This window comes from Rhinatrema bivittatum, chromosome 1 (genome assembly GCF_901001135.1).
Source record: "Rhinatrema bivittatum chromosome 1, aRhiBiv1.1, whole genome shotgun sequence".
NCBI lineage: Eukaryota > Metazoa > Chordata > Amphibia > Gymnophiona > Rhinatrematidae > Rhinatrema > Rhinatrema bivittatum.
Window position 1 is genome coordinate 273,525,481 of NC_042615.1, and position 26,770 is coordinate 273,552,250.

General features: G+C 43.7%; 1 protein-coding gene across 8 annotated transcripts in view; it reads right to left on the reverse strand.

Moving 5' to 3' along the window:
• Positions 1–26,770, reverse strand: part of LOC115087513 (dynactin subunit 1-like) — a 281,663-nt gene that overhangs the window by 105,946 nt on the left and 148,947 nt on the right. For 5 of the 8 annotated variants that reach the window (XM_029594819.1, XM_029594856.1, XM_029594838.1 and 2 more), the window contains 4 exons: positions 26,112–26,132; positions 15,798–15,995; positions 14,291–14,488; positions 7,005–7,209 (listed from right to left, as the gene is read on the reverse strand). In XM_029594819.1, coding sequence (XP_029450679.1) covers positions 7,005–7,209; positions 14,291–14,488; positions 15,798–15,995; positions 26,112–26,132 — 622 coding nt within the window. The remainder of the gene's footprint in view (positions 1–7,004; positions 7,210–14,290; positions 14,489–15,797; positions 15,996–26,111; positions 26,133–26,770) is intronic. The other 3 variants (XM_029594829.1, XM_029594849.1, XM_029594882.1) reach the window with 1 other exon arrangement.

Sequence of the window (26,770 nt, forward strand, 5' to 3'; positions counted from 1 at the left end):
GGGGTGGAGAATCTTGTGTAGTGCGGGGGGGCTGCTATACGAGATTGCCAAGGAGCAGGAGGGGGGCTGATGCTCAGCGGCGTTGAATTATAGGAGCCTGACCACTGGAAGAGGTGGGGGGCGCAATGGACAATGTTATGAAAAAGGGGGTATATGTGTATTGTTAAAAATTTTGTTGATGGGCTCGGGTTTTGTTAATAAACTGCGGCCTTTTTATTGATCCAAACAAAGAGTCATGTCATTTGTGACAGAGGTTCAAAAGGAGTGGGTTGGGGGTAAAAGGAGGTGTGATGAATAAGCGAGTCGGATATCTCCCAGTTATCCCAGACATTGCCTAGTGTTATTAATGACAGAACGCGGATTAACTCTGATCACTAAGGTCAGCAGTTTTAATACCACATGGGCAGCTTGTAGGTCTGTGGGTGCTGCAAGCTAATTTTCAAAGATTAAACTCCCCACGGTATTTCAATTTGAAAATCTGAGCTGGCAGAAACCACAGATGCAAAGTGCGCTTGGGGATTTCAGAACAAAATCCCAAGTATTACATTAGTTTCCCTGCCCTAATCCTGCCCCCAGGTTCATCATGCATACGTTTGGGTACTGGGAGAGGGCAATTTTCAGATTGGGGAATTTATTTGGCTAACTGCTTCCTTACCCACATTTCCCAACTGTTCTTTAATGACCAGAATTAGATCTGGGTTGCCTTTAATGATGTTTTATTATTCCTTTTTTTAAATGTTTATTGACTAACAGTTGATAAACAGTAACACCATATTATAAAAACATATTAACAATCAAGCCAACATTTTAACAAGAAAAACAATAAACACTAAAATATAAACCTTCTGTATCCATCACTTTATCTCTTAGGGATATGCATTCGTTCAAGACGAATTAGGTAATTTCAACAAAATTGCCTAATTCAGAGACCCCGAAACCCAAACTAATTTTTCCCAAAATTTCAGGAAAAAAATGTTAGCGCACACTAACCCGAAATTCAGATTTCCCCGAAATTTATGATATTTCCTGCAGCGGGCCAAAAACGAAGCCCGAACCAAAAGGTTCGGGCTTTGCACATCACTATTATTATTATTATTATTATTATTAATAATAATTACGCCCACAGTCCCTTCCCCCTCATGTCTTCTCCCCCCACCCTCCGGTGGAAGGGAAATAGAACCAAAAGGTTACTAAGAGCCAAGAGTAACAGAAGTATGAGAGAAATAAAAAAAAAAAAAAAAGTGCATAGCTTGCTGGGCAGACTGGATGGGCCGTTTGGTCTTCTTCTGCCGTCATTTCTATGTTTATATGTTTCTATGTAACCCTCCAAAGAGCCAAGAGTAAAGGTATTCTCCTTAATCCTAAAGATGTCTGCAGTTACAGTGTTGTATTGTTATGGTCCCAGGCCGTACCCCGGTCCCTCCACCTACCTCAGGGCGGGCCCGGGCTGCTGGAACTGCTCTTCAGCCGTCTAGGCCCGACCTGGCTCCTGCCACGGCGTTCCCTCCTCAAGGGAGACACCGCCGATCTTCCGTGGCTGGCCCCGCCCACTAGGCGCGCGTGCGCAGGGGCTCCGGGTTTAAAGGGGCCAGCGCGGGAAAACTAAGCACAGCCCCGGGACTGACGTCAGACGCTGCAGGGTTATTTAAACCCTGCAGCCAGCTCTAGCCTTGCCTTTCAACAAGGTTCACTCGGCTTAAGAGGTTCTAGTTGCTGTTCTGGATCGCTGATCTTGTCTTCGGTTTCTGACTTCTGGTTCCTGACTCTGGCTTCCGTCCCTGGACTCCGTCTCTGCTTCCTCCCTTGGATTTGTCTTCGGCTTCTGACTCCTGGCTTCCGATCTTGGCTCGTCCACTGACTTCCGGCTTCAGCTTCTGTTCCTGGATTCGGCTTCGGCTTCTGACTCCTGGCTTCCAATCTTGGCTCGTCCACTGACTTCTGGCTTCTCATTATCCACAGGTATCTGGTTCTTCGCCCTCCAGGGGGCCTCACCTAAGTCCCAGTGGCTCGGATCCTCACGGGCTCCTCCCGGGGGGACTGCGGGCTTCCAAGTGTAAAGCCTTCGAGGGTTCCTCTTCAGCGCCGCCTCCCGGCTGCGACATCCACTGTGGGCTTCCACAGTGCATCACCATCCGTCCCAGCCAACTCAAGGGTCCACGTTCCTAACATTTATAAATGATCTGGAAAAGAATATGACAAGTGAGGTAATCAAATCCGCAGAGGATACAAAATTGTTCAGAGTAGTTAAATCACAAGCGGGTTGTGATAAATTGCAGGAGGACCTTGTGAGATTGGAAGATTGGGCATCCAAATGTCAGATAAAATTTAATGTGGATAAGTGCAAGGTGATGCATATAGGGAAAAATAATCCTTGCTGTAGTTACACGATGTTAGGGTCCATATTAGGAGCTACCACCCAGGAAAAAGATCTAGGCATCATAGTGGATAATACTTTAAAATCGTCGGCTCAATGTGCTGCAGCAGTCAAAAAAGCAAACAGAATGTTGGGAATTATTAGGAAAGGAATGGTGAATAAAACAGAAAATGTCATAATGCCTCTGTATCGCTCCATGGAGATCGCACCTTGAGTACTGTGTACAGTTCTGGTCACCGCATCTCAAAAAAGAGATATTGCACTGGAGAAGGTGCAGAGAAGGGCGACGAAAATGATAAGGGGAATGGACCTGTTCCCCTATGAGGAAAGGCTAAAGGAGGTTAGGGCTGTTCAGCTTGGAGAAGAGACGGCTGAGGGGGGATATGATAGAGGTGTTTAAAATTATGAGAAGTCTAGAATGGGTAGATGTAAATCGGTTATTTACACTTTCGGATAATAGAAGGACTAGGGGGCATTCCATGAAGTTAGCAAGCAGCACATTTAAAACTAAATCAGAGAAAATTCTTTGTCACTCAATGCACAATTAAGCTCTGGAATTTGTTGCCCGAGGATGTGGTTACTGCAATTAGTGGGTTTAAGAAAGGTTTGGATAAGTTCTTGGAGGAGAAGTCTATTAACTGCTATTAATCAAGCTGACTTAGGGAATAGCCACTGCTATTAATTGCATCAGTAGCATGGAATCTTCTTAGTGTTTGGGTACTTGCCAGGTTCTTGTGGCCTGGTTTGGCCACTGTTGGAAACAGGATGCTGGGCTTGATGGACCCTTGGTCTGACCCAGTATGGCAATTTCTTATGTTCTCAAACAAACTTCCCATTTTATTTCCAGTCTAAAAAAGGTGCCAGGTTTTCTCAAATTTTGGCACAGTATCTTGCAGTATAGCCATAAGTTTCTCCATCAAGAACACTGGCCAACTGTATGTGCACATTTTCTTTTAATGGCACGATCACTCTACACCACCATGCAGTCAATTCACATCTAGCTGCTACAATTGTACATAATATCAAATGCCTCATCAACTCCCCTAGTTCCCCTACCTCCATAGTTATCAAAAACAATTTTGGGTCTTTCTTTACCTCACAACCAGTGATTTCCCCTATTAAAGCACTGATCATGTCCCAATACTGCCCTACTTTGAGACATTTCTACCAGATATGAAAGAAATCACCTTTCTCTCCACACCCATGACAACAAAGATTTGAAACTGAAAGATATATTTTATTTTATTTTATTTATTTATTTTATTTATTCACTCCGCTATACTACTACACTAATTGGCTGAAATGTAAATATTGCATTGTTCAATCTCTCCCCTCTTCCAGCTCCAAGTTAATTTTCCCTGTTTTATTGTTTTATTGTAACTTTCTCACCCTTCAATTGATTCTCTGTATTTAAAGTTCACAGTTCTATTGGGAATATTGTTATCACATTACCTTATGCTTTTCACACATTGTTAATTGTAAACCGGGTTGATGTGATGCCAGTCATGAAACTCGGTATAACAAAAACAATAAATAAATAAATAAATAAATAAATTTTACTCAGCTGGGGTTATATACCATCTATAAAGAATCTTGTACCCATTCTCCACAATGTTTAAAGAGACTGAGCTTCTCCTTATTAGCTGAAAAAACAAATCCCGTGCATCCTCTTCTAAATCTTCCCCCAGGTCTTTTTCCCAAGCTAATATGTGTCTAGGTTTAGATCCCAATTCTCCCAGCAACAAAGCATAACATTTTTAAACTGCTTTAGAAATCCCAACTGCCTTATTGCAAAATGCCTCAAATCATAATTTATTCTGTTGTAAATCCCTTGTTACTATCTTAAAACAAATAAATGATACCACTTGTATATATAAGTAAACCTATCACTTTCCCTTATCAGAAAGCTCTATCCCAACTTTTCAAATGACACTATCCTTTCCCATCCCAAATTAGTCCTATCCTTTCCAAGCCCATTTTGATTAATCTGGTTGCTACCCCCTTATAGTTACCCGGTGAAAAATCCTTATGGAATAGAAATGAAGTTCTTTGCCAGTATTGTTTATCCTCCACAAATACCTTCCTAAATTTAACCCATGTTGCAAGCAGCAATTTGGTGCATGGAGATATCGCTCCAAGGTTCTCCCTCAAACTCCCCAGCATCCATATCAGACTATCAAGAGAGGGAACCCCAACCATATCCCACTCCAGAGCTATCCATAGTTTCTGTTTTTTTCTCGCAGTGACACTCCAACACTGCTCGCAGCTGTATAACAGTAGCCCCACCTGGGAACTCCCAGTCCCCTCTGCCCTTTTGATTGAAATAGAACTTGTCTCGCCACACTAGGCGGCCTTTTCTTCCAAATAAATCCAAATATTTTCTTTTCCCAACCTCTTAACACCGCATCTGGAACCTGTTTTGGAAGAGGCTAAGAGACATACAAAAATCTAGACAGTACATTCATTTTTATAGCATGTATTCTTCCAATTCATGATAATTGTAATCTCTCCCACCTCTCTAGATCCCTAAAAACCCCTGACACTAAGGGTTTAGAATTTATATCAAATAAATTATCTATACTCAAACAAAACCGCACTCTCCTCGGCCCATCTAAAAGGCAGCTGATTCTGCAATCTACTCTCCTCTGCCTTGGGCTCATTGATATTCAAGACCTCCAATTTTTCTTCATTTACCTTAAACTCTGATACAGCCCCATAAGCCCGCAGCTCCTCTAACAGTGTTTTCAGAGATAATTCTGGATCTGTGAGCGTGAATAGCAAATCCTCAGCAAACAAAGTCAGTCTGAAACAATTCCACCCCCCCCCCCCAACTGAAACCCCTTTTATAATTGGATTTAACCTAATTTTTGCCACCAAAGTGGGGGTGACAATGGACAACCCTGTCTCGTTCCCCTCTTTACTGGAAACAACTCCGAGTACCCCCTATTCACCCTAATACTAGCCTTCGATTAATTAAATAATGCTTGAATCCACTTTATAAAATATTCCCCAAACCCATTTTCCTCAAAACCTGGAATAAGAAGGGCTAGTGCACCCTATTGAATACCTTCTCCGTGTCTATTGCTAATAATATGGATGGAATGTCCTGATGCTTCACCCACCACATTAAGTTAACAACTCTACACATATTAACTGCTGCTAATCTGACTAGGAAAAAGCTTAATTGATCCCCATATATTAGTAAATTGGCCATTTTACATACTCGTAGGGCTAATACCTTTGCCAAGATTTATTAAAGAGATAGGATGATACAAGCCACACAGGGTTGAATCACGGCCTCCTTTCGCCAAAACCGTTATGCCTGCTACATTAGCTCTTGAAGCCAGTTCTTCATGTTCCCTCAAGTAATTAAACATCTCAGCTAAAGGTCTAATGATAGCCGGCTTGAAGGTTTTATAAAATTTGGATGACAGCCCATCTAACCCTGGTGCTTTCCCTGATTATAATTCTTATATTACCATAGACACCTCCTTCACTCTTATCTTTCCATTTAATAAGTCCTAAGTTTTTTCTGCAAGGCAAGGAAGCGATATATACCTAAGAAAAATTTCAATATTAGCCACTATGGGCCGGATTTTAAAAGCCCTGCGCGCGTAAATCTGGCTGGATTTACAAGCGCAGGGCACTCGCGAGCTGGCGCGCATATTTTGCATAGGCCGCCGGCATGCGCATAGCCCCGGGATGCTCGTAAGTCCCGGGGCTTCATAAAAGGGGCGGGAGGGGGCGGTTTTGGGCGGGTCTGGGGACGTGGTGCCGGCCCGGGGGCGTGGTCGAGGCCTCCAGACCAGCCCCCGGGTCGGGTGATGGCACGCCAGCAGCCCGCTGGCGCGCGCAGATTTACGCCTACTTTCAGCAGGCGTAAATCTGCCAACAAAGGTAGGGGGGATTTAGATAGGGCCGGGCAGGTGGGTTAGGTAGGGGAAGGGAGGGCAAGGTGAGGGGAGGCGGAAGGAAAGTTCCCTCCGAGGCCGCTCCGATTTCAGAGCGGCCTCGGAGGGAACAGGCAGCGCGCGCCGGGCTCGGCATGCGCAGGTTGCACAAATGTGCACCCCCTTGCGCGCGCCGACCCCGGATTTTATAAGATACGTGCGGCTACGCGCGTATCTTATAAAATCCAGCGTACTTTTGTTCGCGCCTGGTGCATGAACAAAAGTACGCGTGCGCGTAAATTCATAAAATCTACCCCTATGGTTTTATTGACAGCTCTTCATAAAATTGTGCGAAGTGATTCGATATAAGCTTGCTATCATAAATAAATAGCCCCGTTCTTTGTTTTTGATCTTCAAAATTTGATTTTGCATGCGTTTCCCCTTCATCCCACCTTATTACCAAATTCAAAGTACTTTTGTTTAACCCTGTCCATTTGCATAGCTATTTCGGACATGTCTAAAGCTTTCAGTTCCTGCTTTACTGACTCTAACATTACCAGGATGGATCCTTCCCTGTTCCTCTTATGCCTCAATTCTAATTTTGCTATCTTTTACAATAACTCTAATCGCATCTTGTCTTTCTCCTTCTTTACATATGATGCTCTAGAAATTAAATTTACCCCTTACTACAGCATTCAGACACTCCCACACTACCGGCTGGATGCTTCGTTATTTCGTACCTTTTTCTTCAATTTCATGTTTGACAATTTCTAAATCCATTGTGAGCTCCTCCACCTTCTCTTTCAGGAACTCTACTTCTTGCTGGAGGGACTCAACCCTCTCCTCAGCCATCTCTTTGTCCAGAGTTGCCATCTCAATAGCATCAGCTGTATCAGCCATTTCCTCCATGTAACGCTCCTTTGCTTCAAGGGCTTCTTGGGCCTCCTGTGGTCAGATATAAACTGCATGTAGGTGATCCGTGTCTCCCGTAGTTTATATTGAATGCAAACAGAAATCTTCTAAGGGAAATGAGAACTGCATTATCAAGAATCTAATAACTAGAAAATATTCAAGCACCGACAGGAAAATACTAATTAATTAATTTCATTTAATGTATACCTGGCTTGAACACAGACAGTGCTCCAAGAAAGGGAGGGGGGGGATAACTATTTAAATAATAGTATAAATAGGCCAATAATACTAATAAAACAAATATTAAAGGTAAACAAGCAATATAACAAAGTGCAGGCATCTGGATGCACATACACACACACACACATATAAGATAGATATAGATATATAAAATACAAATATAAAACAATGACAGAAACAGAGTGCCGAGGTCATGAAAATAAGAAATCCCATCAATATAATTTTGACTAGACACTGTTGAAATTTATTGTACCTCTCCCCTCTGAAAAGTAAGTAAACTGATCTGACCACAGGGTATAAGCACAGAGGGTTCTTAGTTGTGTTAAAATAAAGGAAAGGAAAACTTAGATACCAAGTGGGATCTGCAATCTTGTAGTAGGAAGGGAAAATAGATCACTTGGGCGGGCATTGTGGTAGTTGTCTGTCATCATATCCCACTGTTCTGTGATTTGGTAAAAGTCTAGTAGCACTATTTATCTAGGCAATTTTTGCTTGCAAAATATTTGTCTGCATGTTTGGTTTGTGTGGAAAATGTAAGGCCTGGGCTCAACCTGCTTTTCGAAATTGTGCAGAAAAATGGTATTGAAAACATGATGCAAATTTAACTCATGAACATGGAAGGCCCAAAAGAAATGGCATTAGAGGCCTAATTTAGAGGGATCCCCAATTTCTGAAAAACCACAGTTTAAGTATGGTCTTATCAATCAGCTGTTTCCTGTCAGGGAGTTAGATATGCTGTTTCCCAACATTTTTGTTTGTCTTGTCCACTATTCGGTTGCAACTATTTGAAGTTTCTTCTGCAATTTGGTGAGGGCTCAAATCATAACTATTTTAAGAAGGATATAAATTAAACAGCATAATCATTTGCAAGGGGATATTTCTCTTGCAGTTTGACTTTTTTGATTGGGTGAAAAGAGAACTGGATCAAGGAAGAGCACTTGATGCGATTTCCTTGGGTTTCAGCAAAGTTTTTGATACGGTCCCACATAGCAGGCTCATGAATAAAATGAGAACCTTGGGATTAGGTGCCAAGTGGATTACAAACTGGTTGATTGGCAGAAGACGGCATGTAATAGTAAATGGAACCTAGTTTGAAGAAAGAACGGTGATGAGTGGAGAGTCTCAAGGATCGGTTTTGGGACTGATTCTGTTCGATATCTTCATGAACAATATTGTGGAAGGGATAGAAGGTAAAGTTTGCCTTTTTGCGGATGATACTAAGATCTGCACCAGAGTGGATATGCCTGATGGAATAGAGAGAATGAAAAGTGATTTAAGAAAGCTTGAAGTATGATCTACGGTTTGGCAGCTGGGATTCAATGCCAAGAAGTGCAGAATCATGTATCTATGGTGTGGTAATCCAGAAGAGCTGTATGCAATTGGGGGGGGGGGGAAGACTCACATGCACAGTCCAAGAGAGGGACCTTGGGGTAATAGTGTCGGTGATCTGAAGGCCATGAAACAATGTGGTAAGGCGATAGCTAAAGCCAGAAGTATGCTGGGCTGCATAGAGAGAGGGATAACAAGTAAGAAAAAGGATGAGGTAATGCCCTTGTACAAGTCCTTAGTAAGGCCTCATCTGGAGAACCGTGTTCAGTTCTGGAGACTGTATCTCAAAAGAGATGGAGAAAGGATGGAAGCAGTCCAGAGAAAAGCAACCAAAATGGTGTGGGGACTCTATCGGAAGGCTTATGAAGAGAATCTGAAGGATCTAAATATGTATACCCTAGAGGAGAGCAGGTACAGGGGAGATATGTTTCAGGCCTTCAGATACCTGAAAAGTATTAATGATGCGCAAATGTCAAACCTTTTCTATTAGAAAAGATACAATAGAACTAGGGATCACGAAATGAAACTACAGGGGGTATGTTTCAGAATCAACATCAGGAAATATTTCTTCACGGAAAGGGTAGTGGATGCCTGTAATGCCTTCCCAGAGGAGGTAGTAAGGACAAAATGGGTAAATGCCTTCAAAAGGGCATGGGATAGATACTGTGGATCGCTAAATACTAGATGTTAGAAATTAAAAAGGGGAGAATGGGGGGGGGGGGGGGGGTTTAACCTGTGCAGAGTTGCAGGTACTATCTTTAACAGAAGACATGGGAGTAACCTGCATGGAACAGCAGGAACAGACTAGATGGACCATTTGGTCTTTATCTGCTGTCTATACTATATTACTATGAAATTTAATCCTGGTACAAGTGCTTGTGCAAATTTGCTTTTGCAATTTTCAAAAAAAGTACAATTTGTCAGTTAGGTAAGAAAATCAAGGGATTGCTAATTTGCCATACTAAAACATCAAGAAAAGGAAGACTGACACAGAATCATGTTCTTTATCAACTTTGCAATCTTTTAAAACTCAAAACATTAACATGGTTGTTATACTGAACTTGAAACAATCTATATTTCTCCAATGACTCCAAAATGAGGCTTTAATGCATTCAAACATTTCTAAAGTGCAATTTGAAATTTTCAAAAGGATTTCCAAGCATAAAAAGCGATTTACTTGAGTAAATCAGCTGTCTGCAAATTTCCCACCCTATATGCAATGTAAGGGGACCCCCAAATCTTCCCTTACTAGCAGTATTTGCGCCTGACTAGAACGACAATGGTAGCCTCAGTAGCCCATCCTGCTGCCAGTGTGAATCAGAGGTCTCTATCCAGATCCCATTGGAAGGGGTTTGTGTGTTAACGAAACTCCTGTACCCATGTGACATAGGAGGAGTCAAGAATCAGCTTTAGTACAGGGCTGAGGGAGCAGGTGCCTTTCCTTGCGGAGGACAGTTGGGTGGTCTGTCTCTCCAGAGGGACAGGACCTGAAGCATTGATATCCTTTTGGGGAAGGGGGTACCTGAAAGGAGAGAGAAGTTCCAGAGCCCAGGAGGGGGTGAAGTCCTGGGTCTCCAGAGAATCCAGAAGAGAAATGTTGTGCAATGAAACTGCATCCGAGGACCCCCATAAAGAAGGGATCTCGTCAGAGACAGAGTGCAGCAGAGGATTGTCTTGGGAGGTTCCAGAGAGAGTCAGCCTGTGCCAGGAAAGTCCCCACAAGTGCTGACCAACTAAATCCAGCAGCCAGAGACTCCACTAAGAGGCAAGAGAGAGATAGAGGAACAGAGAGGATCTACAGACCCAAAAGGTACTGGGAGCACTGAAGGATACCTACTCCAAGAGCTGACCTGTTTTGGGGTGGGGGTAGAGAAGAAGTATGTGTTTGTATTTTTGGACTTTGTATACAGAGTGGTGCACTACCCTTCAGTGTACTATTGGATTTTGTTTTGTTTGCCTGCCACAAGTTTACCTTAAAGACTTTTTATTTTGAACAATAGCCTGGGAATGGTACGCAGAAGAGACCCAATGAGAACAAAACTCAAAGGGCCTTGAAAAGACTGTCATTTTCCCCCTGTGCAGGAAGCCTGGGAGGCCATGGGGTTTGGCATGGTCCATGACCCTTCCCAAGTACCTCTATACCCAAGAGCTGACCAGGATAGGGGCTTCTCAGGTAAATGTACATGCCCACATACTTTTACCCACATTGCAGTGGAGATATTAGGTCGGGGGAGAAAACTGTGTGCCTAGTTTGGGATTTTCAAACTGATGCCTGTTTTGGCCAGAAAAAGTATCCACAGAAAAAGCAGGTGCGGATCTCTGCGGGTGCCATTTTACTTGGTCAGTTTTCAAAGTAAACGTAGGTGCAAACTTTTCCTTTGACAATTGGTGGAGAGATTGCAGGTAAAAAGTATCTGCCATGCAGCTGATATGAAAATTGCCCTTAAAAATCTGTCACAAATTTGGACTAACTGCACATATTTTTAGAAATGGTTTATATTTTTGACAATTTATAATTGTAGAAAATTTAAACTGTCTAAAAATATGTGCACTTAGTCAAAACTTGTGACAGATTTTTAGATGAAGTGCTGTATTCAGCAAGTATATTATGCAGCGTTGCCTATTTATTTGCATGTATTTGTACATGTGTGTCAGTTATGTTAATATACAGATTTAATTATGTTAATATAGTTTATGTTTATAGTTTATAAATATAGTTTATAGTTTATAGATATAGTTTATAGATTATGTTAATATAGTTAATATATAGATTGTAATTATACACATTTTCCACCAAGAGACTTGACGGGATTCAATAATACTATATGTGGACTTTTGCCCTGTTCGCTGACCATTTTGATATATGTTTGTTCCTACTGAATTGATTGTAAAGCCTGTTGCTAAATTTTTGTTCAATGTGAACCGAGGTGATGTTTTGTAACGTGCCGCGGTATATAAAAATCCTTTAAATAAATAAATAAATAAAAAATGTATTTGTGAGTTTGTGTGTGTATGTCTGTGTCTCCTAGGAGTGGACTATGCACTGGTTACTGTTCATTGTTAAAAGTCAGCAATCCTACCTGCCATGCTGGTGTCTAGCGACCAATCAGTACAAGGTGCCATCCAGCATTCACACTCATTGGGAGACAAGCTTTTAATCAACCATAGAAGCAGTGCAGAATGCAGATTTAAATGTTCATTCAACTTCAGAATGTCAGGGTATAGACAAAAATGCAAGGCAGTAATTTGTTATATAATTCCAAAAGGTAATTTTATTCAATCCTTCGACGGTAGCTTTGACAGCGGTGTGTGGGCGCACATGTACACGCATATGCCAGCTCACGTCAAAGGATGCAGCCATTTTATAACATATGCACATATATGCACAGATGGTATAAAACAGGCTGTACGCATGTACATGTGCGCACAATTTTATACAGACGTGCACGTATGCACACAAATGCCGCCTCTACCACATAAGTAGGGGAATTTTAGTAGACAATGCACACCAATGCAATTACCAGTTTTCCCAGTTTGCCCACTTAAGCGATAGGACTTCCTAACTCCCCTAACTAAATAGCCTTCCTTTTACCCTGTTAGCACCAACCCTTAAAACCCTGCTGACTAGCCTAGATTTTTATTTTATTACTTACACCCCATCCATAGCAGCAGTAAAGTTATGTGGCAGGGGACCCTGACAAACATAATTTCATGTTACAGTTCCGGAACGCTTATGTCCCGCCCATGCCCCACGCCCATGCTCCGCCCCTTTTTTTGCAACTTCTTATTTGTGTGCATACTGGGAGATACACACATACATGGGTGACTTTTAAAATCTGCTCGACGTGCACCGGCCGGACATATTTGTGCTATCTCATAGTTTTGGCACATGCCAGGCTTTTAAAATTCACTCCTTTAGGAATAAACTTTCACAGATAGCTTTAGAAGCTCTGGGATGACCATTTATTTCCAGGTGTGTATAGAGGTTATTATATTGTTAGAATTTTACTAATTATACACCTTTGTATTCTCTTTAATTCCTAGTACTCTGCCCCTTCCAAAGCAGTGCATCTGCAAAACACGTACATGTCGAAAGGGGGACTCAGCACTTCTATGCCTATCTGTGAAAGTTTATTCTCAAAGGATTGATTAAAGTTACCTTTTGAAATTATATAACAAATTATATACCTTGCATTTTTGTCTGTATCTTGACATTCTGAAGTTGAATGAACATTTAAATCTGTATTCTGCACTGCTTCTATTGTTGACTTATCTATATGAGGGGCAACCTATTTCCATGTTTCCTGCTAGCAAGCTTTTATGACATTATAAACTAGGGATGTGAATCGTTTTTGAACGATTAAAATTATTGTCAGATAATTTTAAAATCATCCTAAATCGTCAGAGTGCACGATACAATACAAATGCCCCCGATTTAGCGTCCTAAATCGTCCTAAATTGTTAAATAGGGCACGGGAATTATTTGGGGGAGGGCGGGAAAACCGGCACACCAAAACAATCCCTAAACCCACCCCGACCCTTTAAAACCAATTCCTTACCCTCCCCCACCCTCCCGAACCCCCCCAAAATGTTAAATTACCGGGTGGTCCAATGGGGGGGTCCCGGCGCGATCTCCCGCTCTCGGGCCATCGGCACCATTTTGGCTGCCACTAATTAAAATGGCGCCGATGGCCCGATAAAAAAAAAACCCACCCGACCCTTTAAATCGACCCCCCCTTAGCCTCCCCCACCCTCCCGACCCCCCCAAAACCTTTTAACATTACCCGGTGGTCCAGGGGTGACTCGGGGGACGATTTCCCGTTCCCAGGCATCAGTTGCGCTAAAATAAAATGGCGCCGATGCCCCTTTGCCCTTACCATGTGACAAAGTATCCGTGCCATTGGCCGGCCCCTGTCACATGGTAGGAGCACTGGATGGCCGGCGCCATCTTTACTCATCAGCCCCTATTATAGGGCTGATGAGTAAAAATGGCTGGCGCCATCTTTAAAGATGGCGCCGGCCATCCAGTGCTCCTGCCATGTGACAGGGGCTGGCCAATGGCACGGATACCCTGTCACATGGTAAGGGCAAAGGGGCATCGGCGCCATTTTTTTTAGCGCAGCTGATGCCTGGGAACGGGAAATTGTCCCCCGAGGCCCCCCTGGACCACCAGGTAATGTTAAAAGGTTTTGGGGGGATCGGGAGGGTAGGGGGTTGATTTAAAGGGTCGGGTGGGTTTTTTTTTTAGTGGCGCGGGCCTCCCTAAAAAAAAAAAATTAGCGATGTGAATTGGAATCGGAAACGATTCCAATTCACATATCTTAACGATCAGATTTCTCCCCCCCCCCCCCCCAGCCAAACCTGATCATTAAGACGATCTGGCACACGATTCACATCTCTATTATAAACCCTCCAGCATGACATCAGGTAAAAAGTCCAGTCACCATACCCCTATAGATATATATCAAGTTTAAAGTGTTGCCACAACTTCATGAGTCATGCGCAGCCAAAGATAGGAGAATGGATTATGAAGTTACACGCTCACCTTTTTGGCATCTTTAAGCTGCCGTTGTAGGTCAGCCTGCTGCTCCTGAATTTTGCTTTTCCATTCTTGAAGATGCTCCAGCTGGATCTTGTATTTCTCCAGTTCTTTGAGCTTGGCTTTGTCCTCATTCCTCTTAATTTTCAGGGTTTCTAGCTTCTCTTCCAGGTCTTTCACTTGTGCACGCAGGTTCTCCTCCTCCTGTAAGACCCAGACCAAGTCAGCATTCACTGGAGTCAATGTAATAAAGTGCACTAGGCTTAGTGCACTGCTTTACTTTGAGTTTAGCGAATATTTTCTGTGTGCTAAAATTACTTCCCATGTAATAAGGGTTTTAATGCACAAAATGTGTGCTAAATGGGAAGTAAAAAAAAAAGAACTAATGTTAGTTTACATTTCATACAAATTCATGTAAATGACCTGAAAATGGAATTATTTCCAATGTAACACAGTGTGCTAAAAATAGCTGACTTTTTTACTTTCCTGGTTTTTTCTATCACGTGAGGTCAAGTACAGTTTTAACTTCCATTTACTTTTCTGGACATGATTTACCACACACATGCCACCTCACAGAGCCCTTCAGTCTTATGTAATAGCTAACAAAACCAACTGCACGAGGGAAGGAACTACGTGTAGTTGTTTATCCTGCTGTCTCCAGAGAACACCTGTTACAACTAAGCAACTTTGCTTCCTGTGAGAACAAGCAGGGTGAATCAAAACACACACATGGGAATCCCTAGCTAAGGCTAATCTGAGCAACACTGGAAGCTGATCCAGTAAGGGAGAAGCCCATATCTTCCTGCCTGCTCACCTTGAGCTTTTGGGGGCTTCTAAGGGCTGGGATGAGATTGGGTGAATAGAAACCAAAAGGACCTCGTGTGTGTGTGTGTGTGTGTGTGTGTGTGTGAGGGGGTGGGGGATTGAGTTATATGAAAATCAAGCAGGAGGAGTTTGGAGAGCTGTACACTAGACTTAAAAATTCTGCATTGGGTGGGTGGAAGGTGGCAGGTTGCCAGCTCTGAATAATTCCTGCACCTAGGTTTGGCTGGCTAAATTAGCAAGCTAGCACTGAAAATTAGTGCTAGCTGTCTAACTTTCTTTCTCCATCCTAAGCTCACACCCTGGGGACTTGGCTAGCTCATGCTGCTTGTCCTTAGAGAAAAAAAGAGAAAATTAATTGGGCAGCTCTTTTGTTTGTCACAGAATAGATGGGAATGGGGCCACATCCACATGTCATTTGCACTGGATCAATATTTTGGGCAACATCAAAAGTCTATTAACGTTCAGCTCAACAATATATGGCATGACCTGCTGTTTAAATCTGTAGTTCAGTGATGTTTGATCAAAGAACAACTGCTCAGGAAAGCGACTTAAAAAGCCATTCGATATGCTAAGTTTTATATACTCAGAAATAGATTGCCTGAAATAAAAAAATAAAAGAGAAAAATAACTAACTCCTCGCTGGAAGGCATTCTCCTCCCCAACACTGAATGACATCTTGGTGTCTTACCTTACTGGGTATAGGACCAGGGAGAGGAACCACTGGCGATGTCAAGCTGGAGGATGGAGAGGGAATGATCGGAGCAGCTAGAGGAGTCTGAGCAGGGGTGCTGAGCTCACTGCTGCTGATCTCTCCGCACGAAGCAGAGGCAGACCCGGAAGCCCCTGCGGTCCCGCTGGAGGCTGCGGAGCTAGATGGTCTGGCAGGCTGCAGAGGGAGATTTTAAGAGGAAAGAGATCAGGACACTTTGCAGACCGCAAGAAGACACCACGGTGCATTCAAGTTCTCTCATGCACGATTCTTAGGACCGGATTTAAACGCTGCTGCCGTCCCATAGTAAGCACTCAGTTTGTGCTTTAATCATTAGATTTCTTCCTTATTTATCCTTGTGACAAAATTTCCCACTGGGGTGGTTTAACCCTCATTTCCAACAAAATTTATTTTTATGTTTCCTTTGTTAACTAAGCTGTTTCATTGTATTCGACTAAGGAATTTTTTCCTGCTTTTTCTGTTTCACTGTAAACCGGCATGATTTGCATTTAATGCAAGAATGTCGGTATATAAAAGTTAAAAAAAAAAATAAATAAATAAATTTCCTAACTAAAAAGTTGGGTGACGAAGAAAGGACAACTATCACTTAGAAAATACCTTCGGAAATGTGAGCTGAAATCCTCTCTCTGCTTTTATTGCCTCCCCTCCAACTGCCTGCTCAACTTACAGGTGAAAATTAAAGACGCTTTTAGTATGCATTGCATTTGCTGATTTTCAAACAGAAATTAGGTGAGTGGATTCTCTTCAAACATTTGCCTGAAGCACAATGGCGGCCATGTAGTTTGCCTCAGTGTGGACTTACTTGAAAATTTCCCCCTAACCTTTTAAGATGCATTACAAATCTGTTTGGTTGATACGAAAAATACAAACTCAAGTTCTTATTATCAATCATTACCTAAAGGGTTTTATGTTTCAACTGTTTATTGAACAGTAAAAAGAAACAAATCTTGACATACGTTGGGTTCTGATGCTATCAAGCAACAAACAGCTAACAGTCAGATCGATACTCTAAGGCCGCGGTAGAAACAGTGCGGCAGTGTCAGGCGCACCCTCGTTCCCCGCACGCACAGTTCTCTTCACTTAGCGCCCGATACTCTCTTCAAATTGCATGCAAATGCATGCCGCGGCTGTGAAGCCTTAGGCAAGCGTTAGGCCCGCGCAACCCATTTTACTGTATAGAGCGCCTATACAGTATCCTGGGTTCGCGGGCCTAACGCTTCACGGCCGCGCTGGTATCTGTCATTTCAAATGTCATTTCAAATGACATTTGAAATGACAGGTACCAGGAAGTGGACAGTTATGTTCCCCGATGCTCGGCAAACTTTCCCCCAGCCCCCGCTCACCTGCCCTGTCCCTGTCCGGTCTCCGGTGCAGCCCCAGTCCTGTCCCCTCCTCCCGAAGCAAAAAAAAACAAAAACCGAAAAAGTAGCAAGGCTCGGGCCTGCTACGGTAGTCCCTTCTCCCTTCTCCTCTCCTCCCGATTTCGGCGCTCAAGGCGGCCGGGTGGGCGTGCATTCATCCAGGCAGAGGGAACCGGAGGCCGCTTTCGCCGCCGGCTCCCTCTGCCTGGATGAATGCACGGCCCCCGCCGGCAGTGAATGAATGCCCGTGCGATTTCGGCGCTCGAGGCGTGACGTCACGACGCTTGACGTCACGGCATGTGACTGCCTTGAGCGCCGAAATCGCACAAGCATTCATTCACTGCTGGCGGGGGCCGTGCATTCATCCAGGCAGAGGGAGCCGGAGGCCGCTTTCACAGCCGGCTCCCTCTGCCTGGATGAATGCACGCCCACCCGGCCGTCTTGAGCGCCGAAATCGTACGGGCATTCATTCACTGCCGGCGGGGGCCGTGCATTCATCCAGGCAGAGGGAGCCGGAGGCCGCTTTCACAGCCGGCTCCCTCTGCCTGGATGAATGCACGCCCACCCGGCCGCGGCCTAGATCGAACACGCGCCCACCCGCCCGCCGGCACCCACCGCCGCCGCCGCCTGGATGAACGGACGCCCACCCACTCGCCGGCTCCCGCCGCCGCCACCGCCTGGATGAACGGGCGCCCATCCGCCCGGCTCCCGCCGCCGCCTCGATGACCGCACGCCTGGGGGATTCGGAAAGTGACAGGAAAGTGACAGGTATTTATACGTATATATAAACAACTTACGCTGCAATGTTTTTTACACTTTACTCCCTTTGGTTTTACCCCCATTTTTTACACTTTATTCCTGTTTTAATTTTCGAACACCACACTAACACCAAGTAGAGGGTAGGCGGTAAACTAACAGGTTAAGGACGCGGCAAAATAACGGGTTACAAAGGAGATAATCTGAGCGCGCGTCACAGTATTGGAGGGGAATAGCTAATTCCTTCATTATACAGCTAATTCGTTCATTTACATATCATATACATGCTGGGTGCGGAAAGGGTTATGCGTCTGTTTTAAGAAGCGCTAAGGACGCGTGAAACTGGAGACTGTATCGCTGGATCGCCTTACGCGTCCGAATTGTGCGCTCCCAGCACGTTACAGACGGAAATCTTCAACCGCACGTTACAGTATCGACCTGAGTCATAGTAAACAACAATTTTTTAGTATAATAATAAATTCTGCTCCCAACCCTCCCCCAATCTCCCCCCCAAAAACACAGACAGAGAAACAAAACGTGCAACTGCTCCCAGCACTTTTCAGCAAGACCTACAACTAGGGTTGCCAACTGGCTCCAGATTTTCAGTACAGGTTGATCCAGACCGGGTTTTACCCCATTGCATACAGGGACTTGCAGTTCTGGCTTACTAATGCATTGCTTAGTAAAATCTTTTAGACAAAAGAAAATCCCTTCACTGGGCAGAGCAAAAATGATGCCAAAGTTCTGAGGTTTATTTGCAAAAGGCTTATTGAGAAGAACTTCAACAATATTAAAAACATTGCAGACCTTCTAGAACTAAACATTACTGCAGCTCTCTTGCCATTTAGTTAAAAAATTAACTTCCACTCCCTCAATAATTGAGCAACCTCCTTATTACTTGTCAAATATATGGTAATTATTTTGAGGATAAAAGGTGCTATGCTACGGAAGCAAAGCATATAAACAACCAGCTAAAGGACATATTTTGCCCAGCTTGGTCCAATTCAAATTTGGGTTGGTCCTGCTTCAGGCCTCTTACTACTAAAGAGATTGCGTCTATCACAATAGACCTGAAATCAATCTTTTCTCAGTGGTGAAAAGCATTAAGGAAGTTTCATTATGAAGCAATTAGGGAGGGATATGGTGAAATGCTCCCTTATAGAGGGTTGCATGCCAGAGGGCCTTAAACAGGTGACAGACTATTCTTGAGATTGGTAGTAAAGATAGTTATGATCTTATCGATTATCACCCAATTTTGAATTTGCCCACTCTGGCAAAGATATTAGAGAGAGCAGTATTAATTCAATGGATGAATACTTGTTGGACCGTGACATACTTTTGACTTTAATCAGTATGGATTTTGCAAGCATTTTAATATTCACACTGGGCAATTCCTGATCCAGGACTTTCAAAGAAGTATTTCATGCATCAAAGAATGGCTTGCTAACAATGGTCTCACTTTAAATATTTTGAAAACCAGATTGCTAAGAATATCTCTGAAAGCAAGCCATTTCTAATAGATGTGGAAGGACATTCCTTGCAGATACTTTCGGAGACTTGAAATCTGGGCATAGTCTAGGATTCTCAATTAACCATGACTTCGGCACACGGCACAGGTTGCATTTTTGAAACTTAGGATGTTGAAGTCATTGAGGCATATATTGCCTCCCAGTTTATTTAGGATCATATTTCAGTCACTCGTTTTATCACAACTAGATTATTTCAGTGGGCTACATGTAGGCTTGCCAGATACATTGTTGAGAGTTCTCCAATTAGTACAGCATGTGGCAGGCCTGCGCAGGAACGTGTATGTCATAAACTTCACTGGCTGCTGGTTAACTATTGGGTAAATTTCCAATTATTAGTTTTAGTCCATAAAATACTGGGTTCCATTTCTTCCTGCTCCCTTAGAAATCTGATTCGATGATATGAGCCTTCCCGTACATTACACTCAATTGGTCAAGGCTAATTGCAAATGCCAGCATTACAACACTATAGATTTCAGAGGACTGTTGCGCTGGAGGTGGACCCTTGGCCTGGTGCAGGATTGGTACGGCCCTCTGGTCAGTCCCAGACAGCACCTGCCACCAGGAGGTGAAGCACACAAGGAAACAGAGGCTAGCTGGAGCTTCGCCAATAGCAATCTGGGCTTTCCGCAGGTTGAGCCCTTGGGTACCCAGACTGCCTGGACTTAGGTGGGCCTCCGAGGGTCTCCCAGAGAGATACCAGAGAGTTGTGCCCACCACGAGCAAAGGTGCATGGCTGGTGAAGAAAAGATGGGTTAGACCAGGATCAGGATCACTGGAGACCTCTGGAAGGAGACAGGAAGTGAAGGTCCTCCAGGCGAGATAGGCAGTGCCTACTGGTCTAGTCAGGTGTAGGCCACGGGCAGTGTCCGAGAAGGCTGGTCTAGTAGTCTCAGGAGTGAAAGGTAACCGAATGTAGCACAAGGGTCAAAGCCAGTGTATCCATCCGAGGGTGGTCAGCCAAAGCAAGGGTCAGTTCCAAGATCAGTCAGTCCGTACGTAGTCAAGACAAGCAAAGGTCAGTTCCAGGCAGTGGTCAAGCATGGTCAGAAGGCAGGCAGTGGTCGGTTCCAGGCAGCGGCCAAACGTTGTCAGGCAAGCAGAGGTCAGTACCGTGAATCAGTCTGAGAAGGTATGACAAGACGAAGAACGAAGAGCAGGAATCAGGAGAGATGCTGGAACACAGAAGACCACGGGAACACAGGAGCACTGGAACAAGACAGGAACACTGGAACAAGACTGGATCAAGGAAGCAGGAGAACACAGGAATGAGGAAAGCAAACTAGCTACACCGAAGTGTCGACCCAATTGCCAAGGCGAGGTTCTGGGGAAAGAGCCTCGCCTTAAGTAGGAACCTTAGGTGACATCATTAGGCGGCGTCCGATATGAGCTTCCCGCCCTTGGCCCTTTAAATATTCTGGCATCGGCCGTGTGTGTGCCTAGGGGCGGGGCCGAGGAGGTCGAAGACGTAGGAGCTCCGCTGAGAGGCCTTCGGCATGGAGGAAGCTGGAGAGGGCCGCGGTGAGTGTCGGGGACATCGGGAGATGGCAGCAGCAGCAAGGGAGTAGGAACCGGAGCTGGTGGAGGGAAGCGCAAGGTGAGCAGGCCCGGTTGTGGCACCAACGCGGCCAGGACGCGCAACAAGGACTAGGTCTACAGCTTATTCTTGTGCTCTTTGCATGCTCTGGAACTCTCTGCCAGCGGCGTTCAGGGCTGAAGATGAAGTACTAGTTTTTAGAAAGCAGCTGAAGGCTGTCCTGTTCAGGGAAGCATTTGAGTGATATGCCAGTTTTTATTATCTTCTGCTTAAATATTTTGTATGTTTTAACCCTTATTGTTTAATCTGTATTTTAAGTATATTACATTGTACTCCACTCTGAACTCAGTGCTGTCGGAAGTTGCAAAATATAAACTTTTGAAAATAAATAAATACTAAATAATGCAGCTATGGAAACTGTGCCAGATGACGTGGTCAAGCCAACTAACGTAGTGGAACTCAAAAGAAGATTGGACTGAAAGACTGAAGGAAAAGTCCATAAACAGTTGTTAGCAAGGGAGACTTAGGAAAGTCAGCGCATATCCTTGGAAGTGGGATACAAGAAATAGATCAACTACTGGGGATCTGCCAAGTATTTGTCACCCAGACCGGCCACTATCAGAGACAAGATGTTGAGTTCTATGGACCTTGGTCAATAAACTTGCCATGCAGGTCTTCATTCTTCCTGTAGGGGGTGGGGAACTGGCTGATACTTCAGTAAAGCGTGCCATGAGTCTTCTTTATCTTTCCGGCAGGGTTGGGAACCCCACGGCGTGTCAATATAGTATACTGCCGAGGACTTCTTCATCCTGCCAGTGGGCCATATTTGGGAGGGGGGGGGGAGGCTTTGGTCTGTAAATAAAGTGAAGCGGTTGCCACAGGGACATTTTGGGGGGAGTCACTTGCTGCTGCCCCAAAACTTTGCCATCTGAGATGATTGTCTCACCCTTCCTAATGGTAGAACGGCCCCTGTTTGTGCCAGTTTGATTGGGATGTCCAAGCTGTGATTTATGTTTGCTGATGAAAGCTGCTCAGATAAACCACTCTCCAAAATGTTCACTAGCCTGGCTGAACTGTCCTTCACACTCTATCATATGTCTTCTACAGCCATCCAAGTACAAAAGTTTCTTTTTAAAATGAGTTTCCATACAGTGTAAATTTGGTACCTGTAGGCATTGCTATTCATGGACTTGCTGCACTGCAGGAAACCTGATCCTCACTAGAGTAAAAGCAGTAGCAATATTCTAATGCGGGATATTTATTTTTTAAATAATCTTTATAACAGAAAAACTCAGATCCAAACATCAAGGGGTATATATTCAGAGACTGTCAACACTGAGGCAAAGCCTTCGTGTGGTGTTTGCCCATGCACTTTGCACCAATTTTTGAAGCAACAGCAAGCCTGTACTTTTGCTTTGACATTTGCTAGGGATGCAAAGTAAGCATGGTTGCTTTCACTTGTTTTTTTGTGGGTGGATTTTTTTTATGAAAAAGTACATGCAAAGATTTGAAAATGCCGTCTATGCACACATACTTCTCCCCCAAACTCAACATGCTCTGGTAAAACCTTCTCTCAATCAGGCCCAGCACAACCAGGTATGCACACCCTGGGGAGGGGGGAGGGGGGGCAGCTGCAGGAGAGGCCCCAGGGTCGCCAGCGGAGCTCAACCCACCAGTGGCCAAAAATGGTGAAAAGCAGCAGCTTCACTGCGCATATGTGCACACAGCTTCCCGCCTCCATTACAGGAAGGCCGGCAGGGCCAAAGCAAAGACAAGCCCGTGGGGTGCGGTGGAGCTCATCCCACTATGGCCTGAAAAAGAAGAGGACACTGTTATGTGTGTGTCTGTGTGCATGTGTCTGTGTCAGAGCTTATGTGCATGTGAATGTGTCTGCGTGAAAGCCCATAAGCATGTGTATGTGTGTCTGTGTGAGAGCGTGTGGGCATGTGTATGTATGTGTTTTTGTGTCTATATGAGAGCCTGTGTATCTGTGTGCATGTGTGAGTGTGTGTGCTTGTGAGAGCCTATGTGTCACATATAGGCTCTCACAGGCATGCACACACACACATAATGTGTCTGTGAAGGAGAGAGGACCTGTGTTTGTGAGAGGGAGGGAGTGTGTGTGAGATCATAGGCATGTATATGAGAGATAGGGAGTGTGTGAGAAAATGAATGTGTTATTGTGTGTGTGTGTGAGAAGATAGATATTTGTGCGGCCTTACCTCCCCCAATCCAAGGCAATCTAAAAGATCCCAGATATGGAGAGCAGGAGAATTTTAAAATTCTTTTTATTTTGAATTATTGGCTGTAATTTGATGTTTCTGCTGTTTTGAAATATGTTATTGTTTTTTGGGGGAAATAGAACATTTTTTAATTATTGGATTTTTTTATTCATCGGATGTTTTGAAATATTTTATTGGTATTTGGGAAATTTTGGATGTTCTATTTATTAACTGGTTTGAAATATTTATTCTTTTTATGAATATGATTTTACCATTATGATTGATATTTTACATTTCTTTATTTTATTAGTTAATGCTTTATGAAGAATGGTAATGTTTCTGTTTTTCTATTATTTCTCTATATATAGAACCTGGCTTGTTGTGGGTTCCAGTTCAGTTCTTCTCAGCATGTTTCTATTTAAACTTTCTGGTTTCTTTATTCTGTATTTCTTTATTTTATTTATTTAGATTTATATTCCACTTTTCACACTTTTTTCAACGCTTCAAAGTAGATTACATTCAGGTACTTGTGACACTGAGAAGAGGTATTCTGCTACTATGTAATTTATCTGTAGGGATCTATAGCAGTCTGATTTGTTCTGATTTTCTAAAAGGAGATGTACTGGTGTTCTAGGGCCTGGTATAATATGTGCAGTGTTGCCATTTTATAAATAAGATTGTTACTGTTGGAGTACTGGCAGTTAGGGTTATTTGATATGGGAGGTTTACTATATTGTAATGGTAATTCCGTTTATTCATGGCTTTCTGAGGGTTAAGCCCACAACGAACATGGATTACAAAAAGTCCAACTCCATGGGGTTCCAAGAGTCTTTTTTTGCAGGATGATCTGGGTGGCACCACAGTACTGCATGTAAATACAATATAAAAAGACTGTTATTTTTGAATAATCTTTTTCATGTAAAATCTGTTATAAATGCATAATTTGTGTGTATGTGTCTGTAGAGGTTATGGATGTGTATGTGTGTGCAAGGCTGTAAGGTTTGACTAGGGTTCCATTTGGGGGGGGGGGGGGGGGGGTCAGTTTTTCAAAATATAGATTGCTGGAGGGAGCTCAGCTTTTTTTGATGGGCCGGGGACATAGACTGATTGAATTGTGGGGTGGGGGGCAGCATAGCAATTGTTAGCCAAAAAGCTAACACCAGCCCTGCTGTCGATGCAGCTAAAAGTACCATGCATTGTAGAAAAATGCACAATGCTTTCACCAGGAGGGTGATTTTCAGACAGCCAGTTAATGTGGGTGAAATGCTTTATATTCATGTAAATCACTTTGAAAATTGTCCTCCAAATGCTTAAAAGGTCTTTCTATGATGATGATGATGAGCACCATCATCACAGCTTATCTTGGTGTGCCAGTCCTCGAATACTTGGCTTTCCTTTTTGTTTTCAGATCTTGACTATCTTTTATCACCATGGCCCCTCCCCCTGCTTTCCTGTCTTTTTTCACCCTCAGTACTATATTACCTAACATGCCACCAAGGTTTCTCACCCACGAGTCATTTGGACATCATTGGTTTACTCTCAGTGCACTGGTGTTCTTCAAAAAAGAAGCAGCTGCAATCTTCTCAGCCTCCTTTTAGTTACAATCACATGTAAAATCTGAACAGAGGATGGTGCTTTCTTGTCCTTTTGGCTTAGACTGAGAATAAACGACCTCTGGAGACACAAAACTATTTGGACCTTGACCAAACTGAGAGGATTCAGCCTCCCACAAAAAAAACCAAAAACCATCAGCAGTCCATGTTGTATTGTACCCATGTTAGGCTGGTAGACATTACACAGCATATAGTGAAGCGCCAGGTAGGGGTTCTAGTGACATCCACTGGATAAACCACTTCCAAAACAGACATGCTTCCTGATGTTCACCCAAGCAAACTGAGAGAATCTGGTGAACTCCAGCTAAGAAAGCAAAATGTTTGAAACGTGTCCAAAGTTTAAGACAAATTTTAAAAGAGAATATTTTCAAATGGACAAGCAGCATTTTAACAGTCTTTCATGACCAAGGCATGTCTCTCCTACGGGACTTATAACTTTTCATGCTCATTATTGGAGGGTGCAATGTCTCGGATCTCCTAAAGTTGGGATCTTACTTTGGTAGAAGTGAATGAAAAACAAACATTTTTTTAGATGTTTACCCATACGTTCCAAGAAATTTAAGCATAGCCTTTTCTTATTTGTCCTCTTTTGTTTTTTAAAACAGAGCAAGTTTTCATAAATTACTTTTCTTCAATACCTTGGTATTATCACAACAATTTTTTTTCTTAACATAGCAACAGTAAATGTCAGCAGAAAACGAGCCATGTGGTTAATCCAGTCTGCCTAGCAAGGTTTATTTTTTAGGGTAGTAACTTCCACTCCATGCAGGTTACCACCATTCTTTTGCTTGTAACGCTGCCCTGAGTATCCTACAGCGAATAAAAGATACCTTAAAAACACTGGAAAAAAAGTTTACAGAAAATTGGTGGGTAGTTGCAGGTTGCTCTCTGAGCCCTCTCCAGGACGGAGCAGACAGGAGCTGCAGCGGGGTGCAGGCTGGCCTTACTCCACAAGCAAGAGGGAACTCAGAGAGGTGCCAGAGAGAGAAAGCAACCCATGAGCTGCACTGCTAAGCAGAGACCTCCATTAGTCAAAAAACATTTTAGGTTTAGAATAAAATTGTTGGGGGGTTTTTTCCCCCAGAGAATTATAAATGCATGGCAAGAAGAGGAGTCTGAAACATTTCTTAGATGGGTCTCCGGATTTGCCAGAGCAGTGAAAAGTACCCTAGACTGGGGCCCTGCACTTAAACGCCCACAGAATGGGCAGTAAAAGCAGGAACAATGCAACTATAGTCTGCAACAGCTGGTTCTCACCTTGGTACGCCTGGTGGTGGTCTGGAGGGCGGCAGGCGTGGGAAGAGTCAGAGGAGGAAAGAAGCACACAGAGGAAGGCATAAAGAGCAGCAGCAGCAGCAGCAGCGGCGACAGCAAAGAGCAAGGATAAGGAAAGAAAAGACATCATAATCGTTAGCGTACATAGCATCAGGGTAAAATGGAAGAGCGTCAGATTGCTCCAGTGCTTTAACGCTTACACCCATTTAATGCCAGATCATGGTGCTCTAGATCTGGCTCTTGTTTCTGACTCCAGTTCCAACGAATTCTGCCTTCAGTAACAAAAATATCAAGAACGGAGCCAGAAAACCAGGACTAGTCAGAAAACTCATGAGAGAGGGGGACCCACTTAGTAAGGCTTTGTTTTTTCCACTCTGTTTCTATGGGGGAAAATCAGGGTCCCTGTGGTGTTATCTGTACAGAACAACACACAACGGGCCAGTCTAGGACCAGCATAGGATAGGGAGATAAGAACTTCAGGCTTCTAATCCCAATTCTACCTCTATTTGGCCTTAGGCAGGTCTCCTCACAGGTTTGTGCCCCAGATCCTAACATAATATCTGATGGCAGATAAAGACCCAAACGATCCAGCCAGTCTGCCCAGTGGGTAGTAACTGCCACTCTGTGCAGGTTACCCTTGC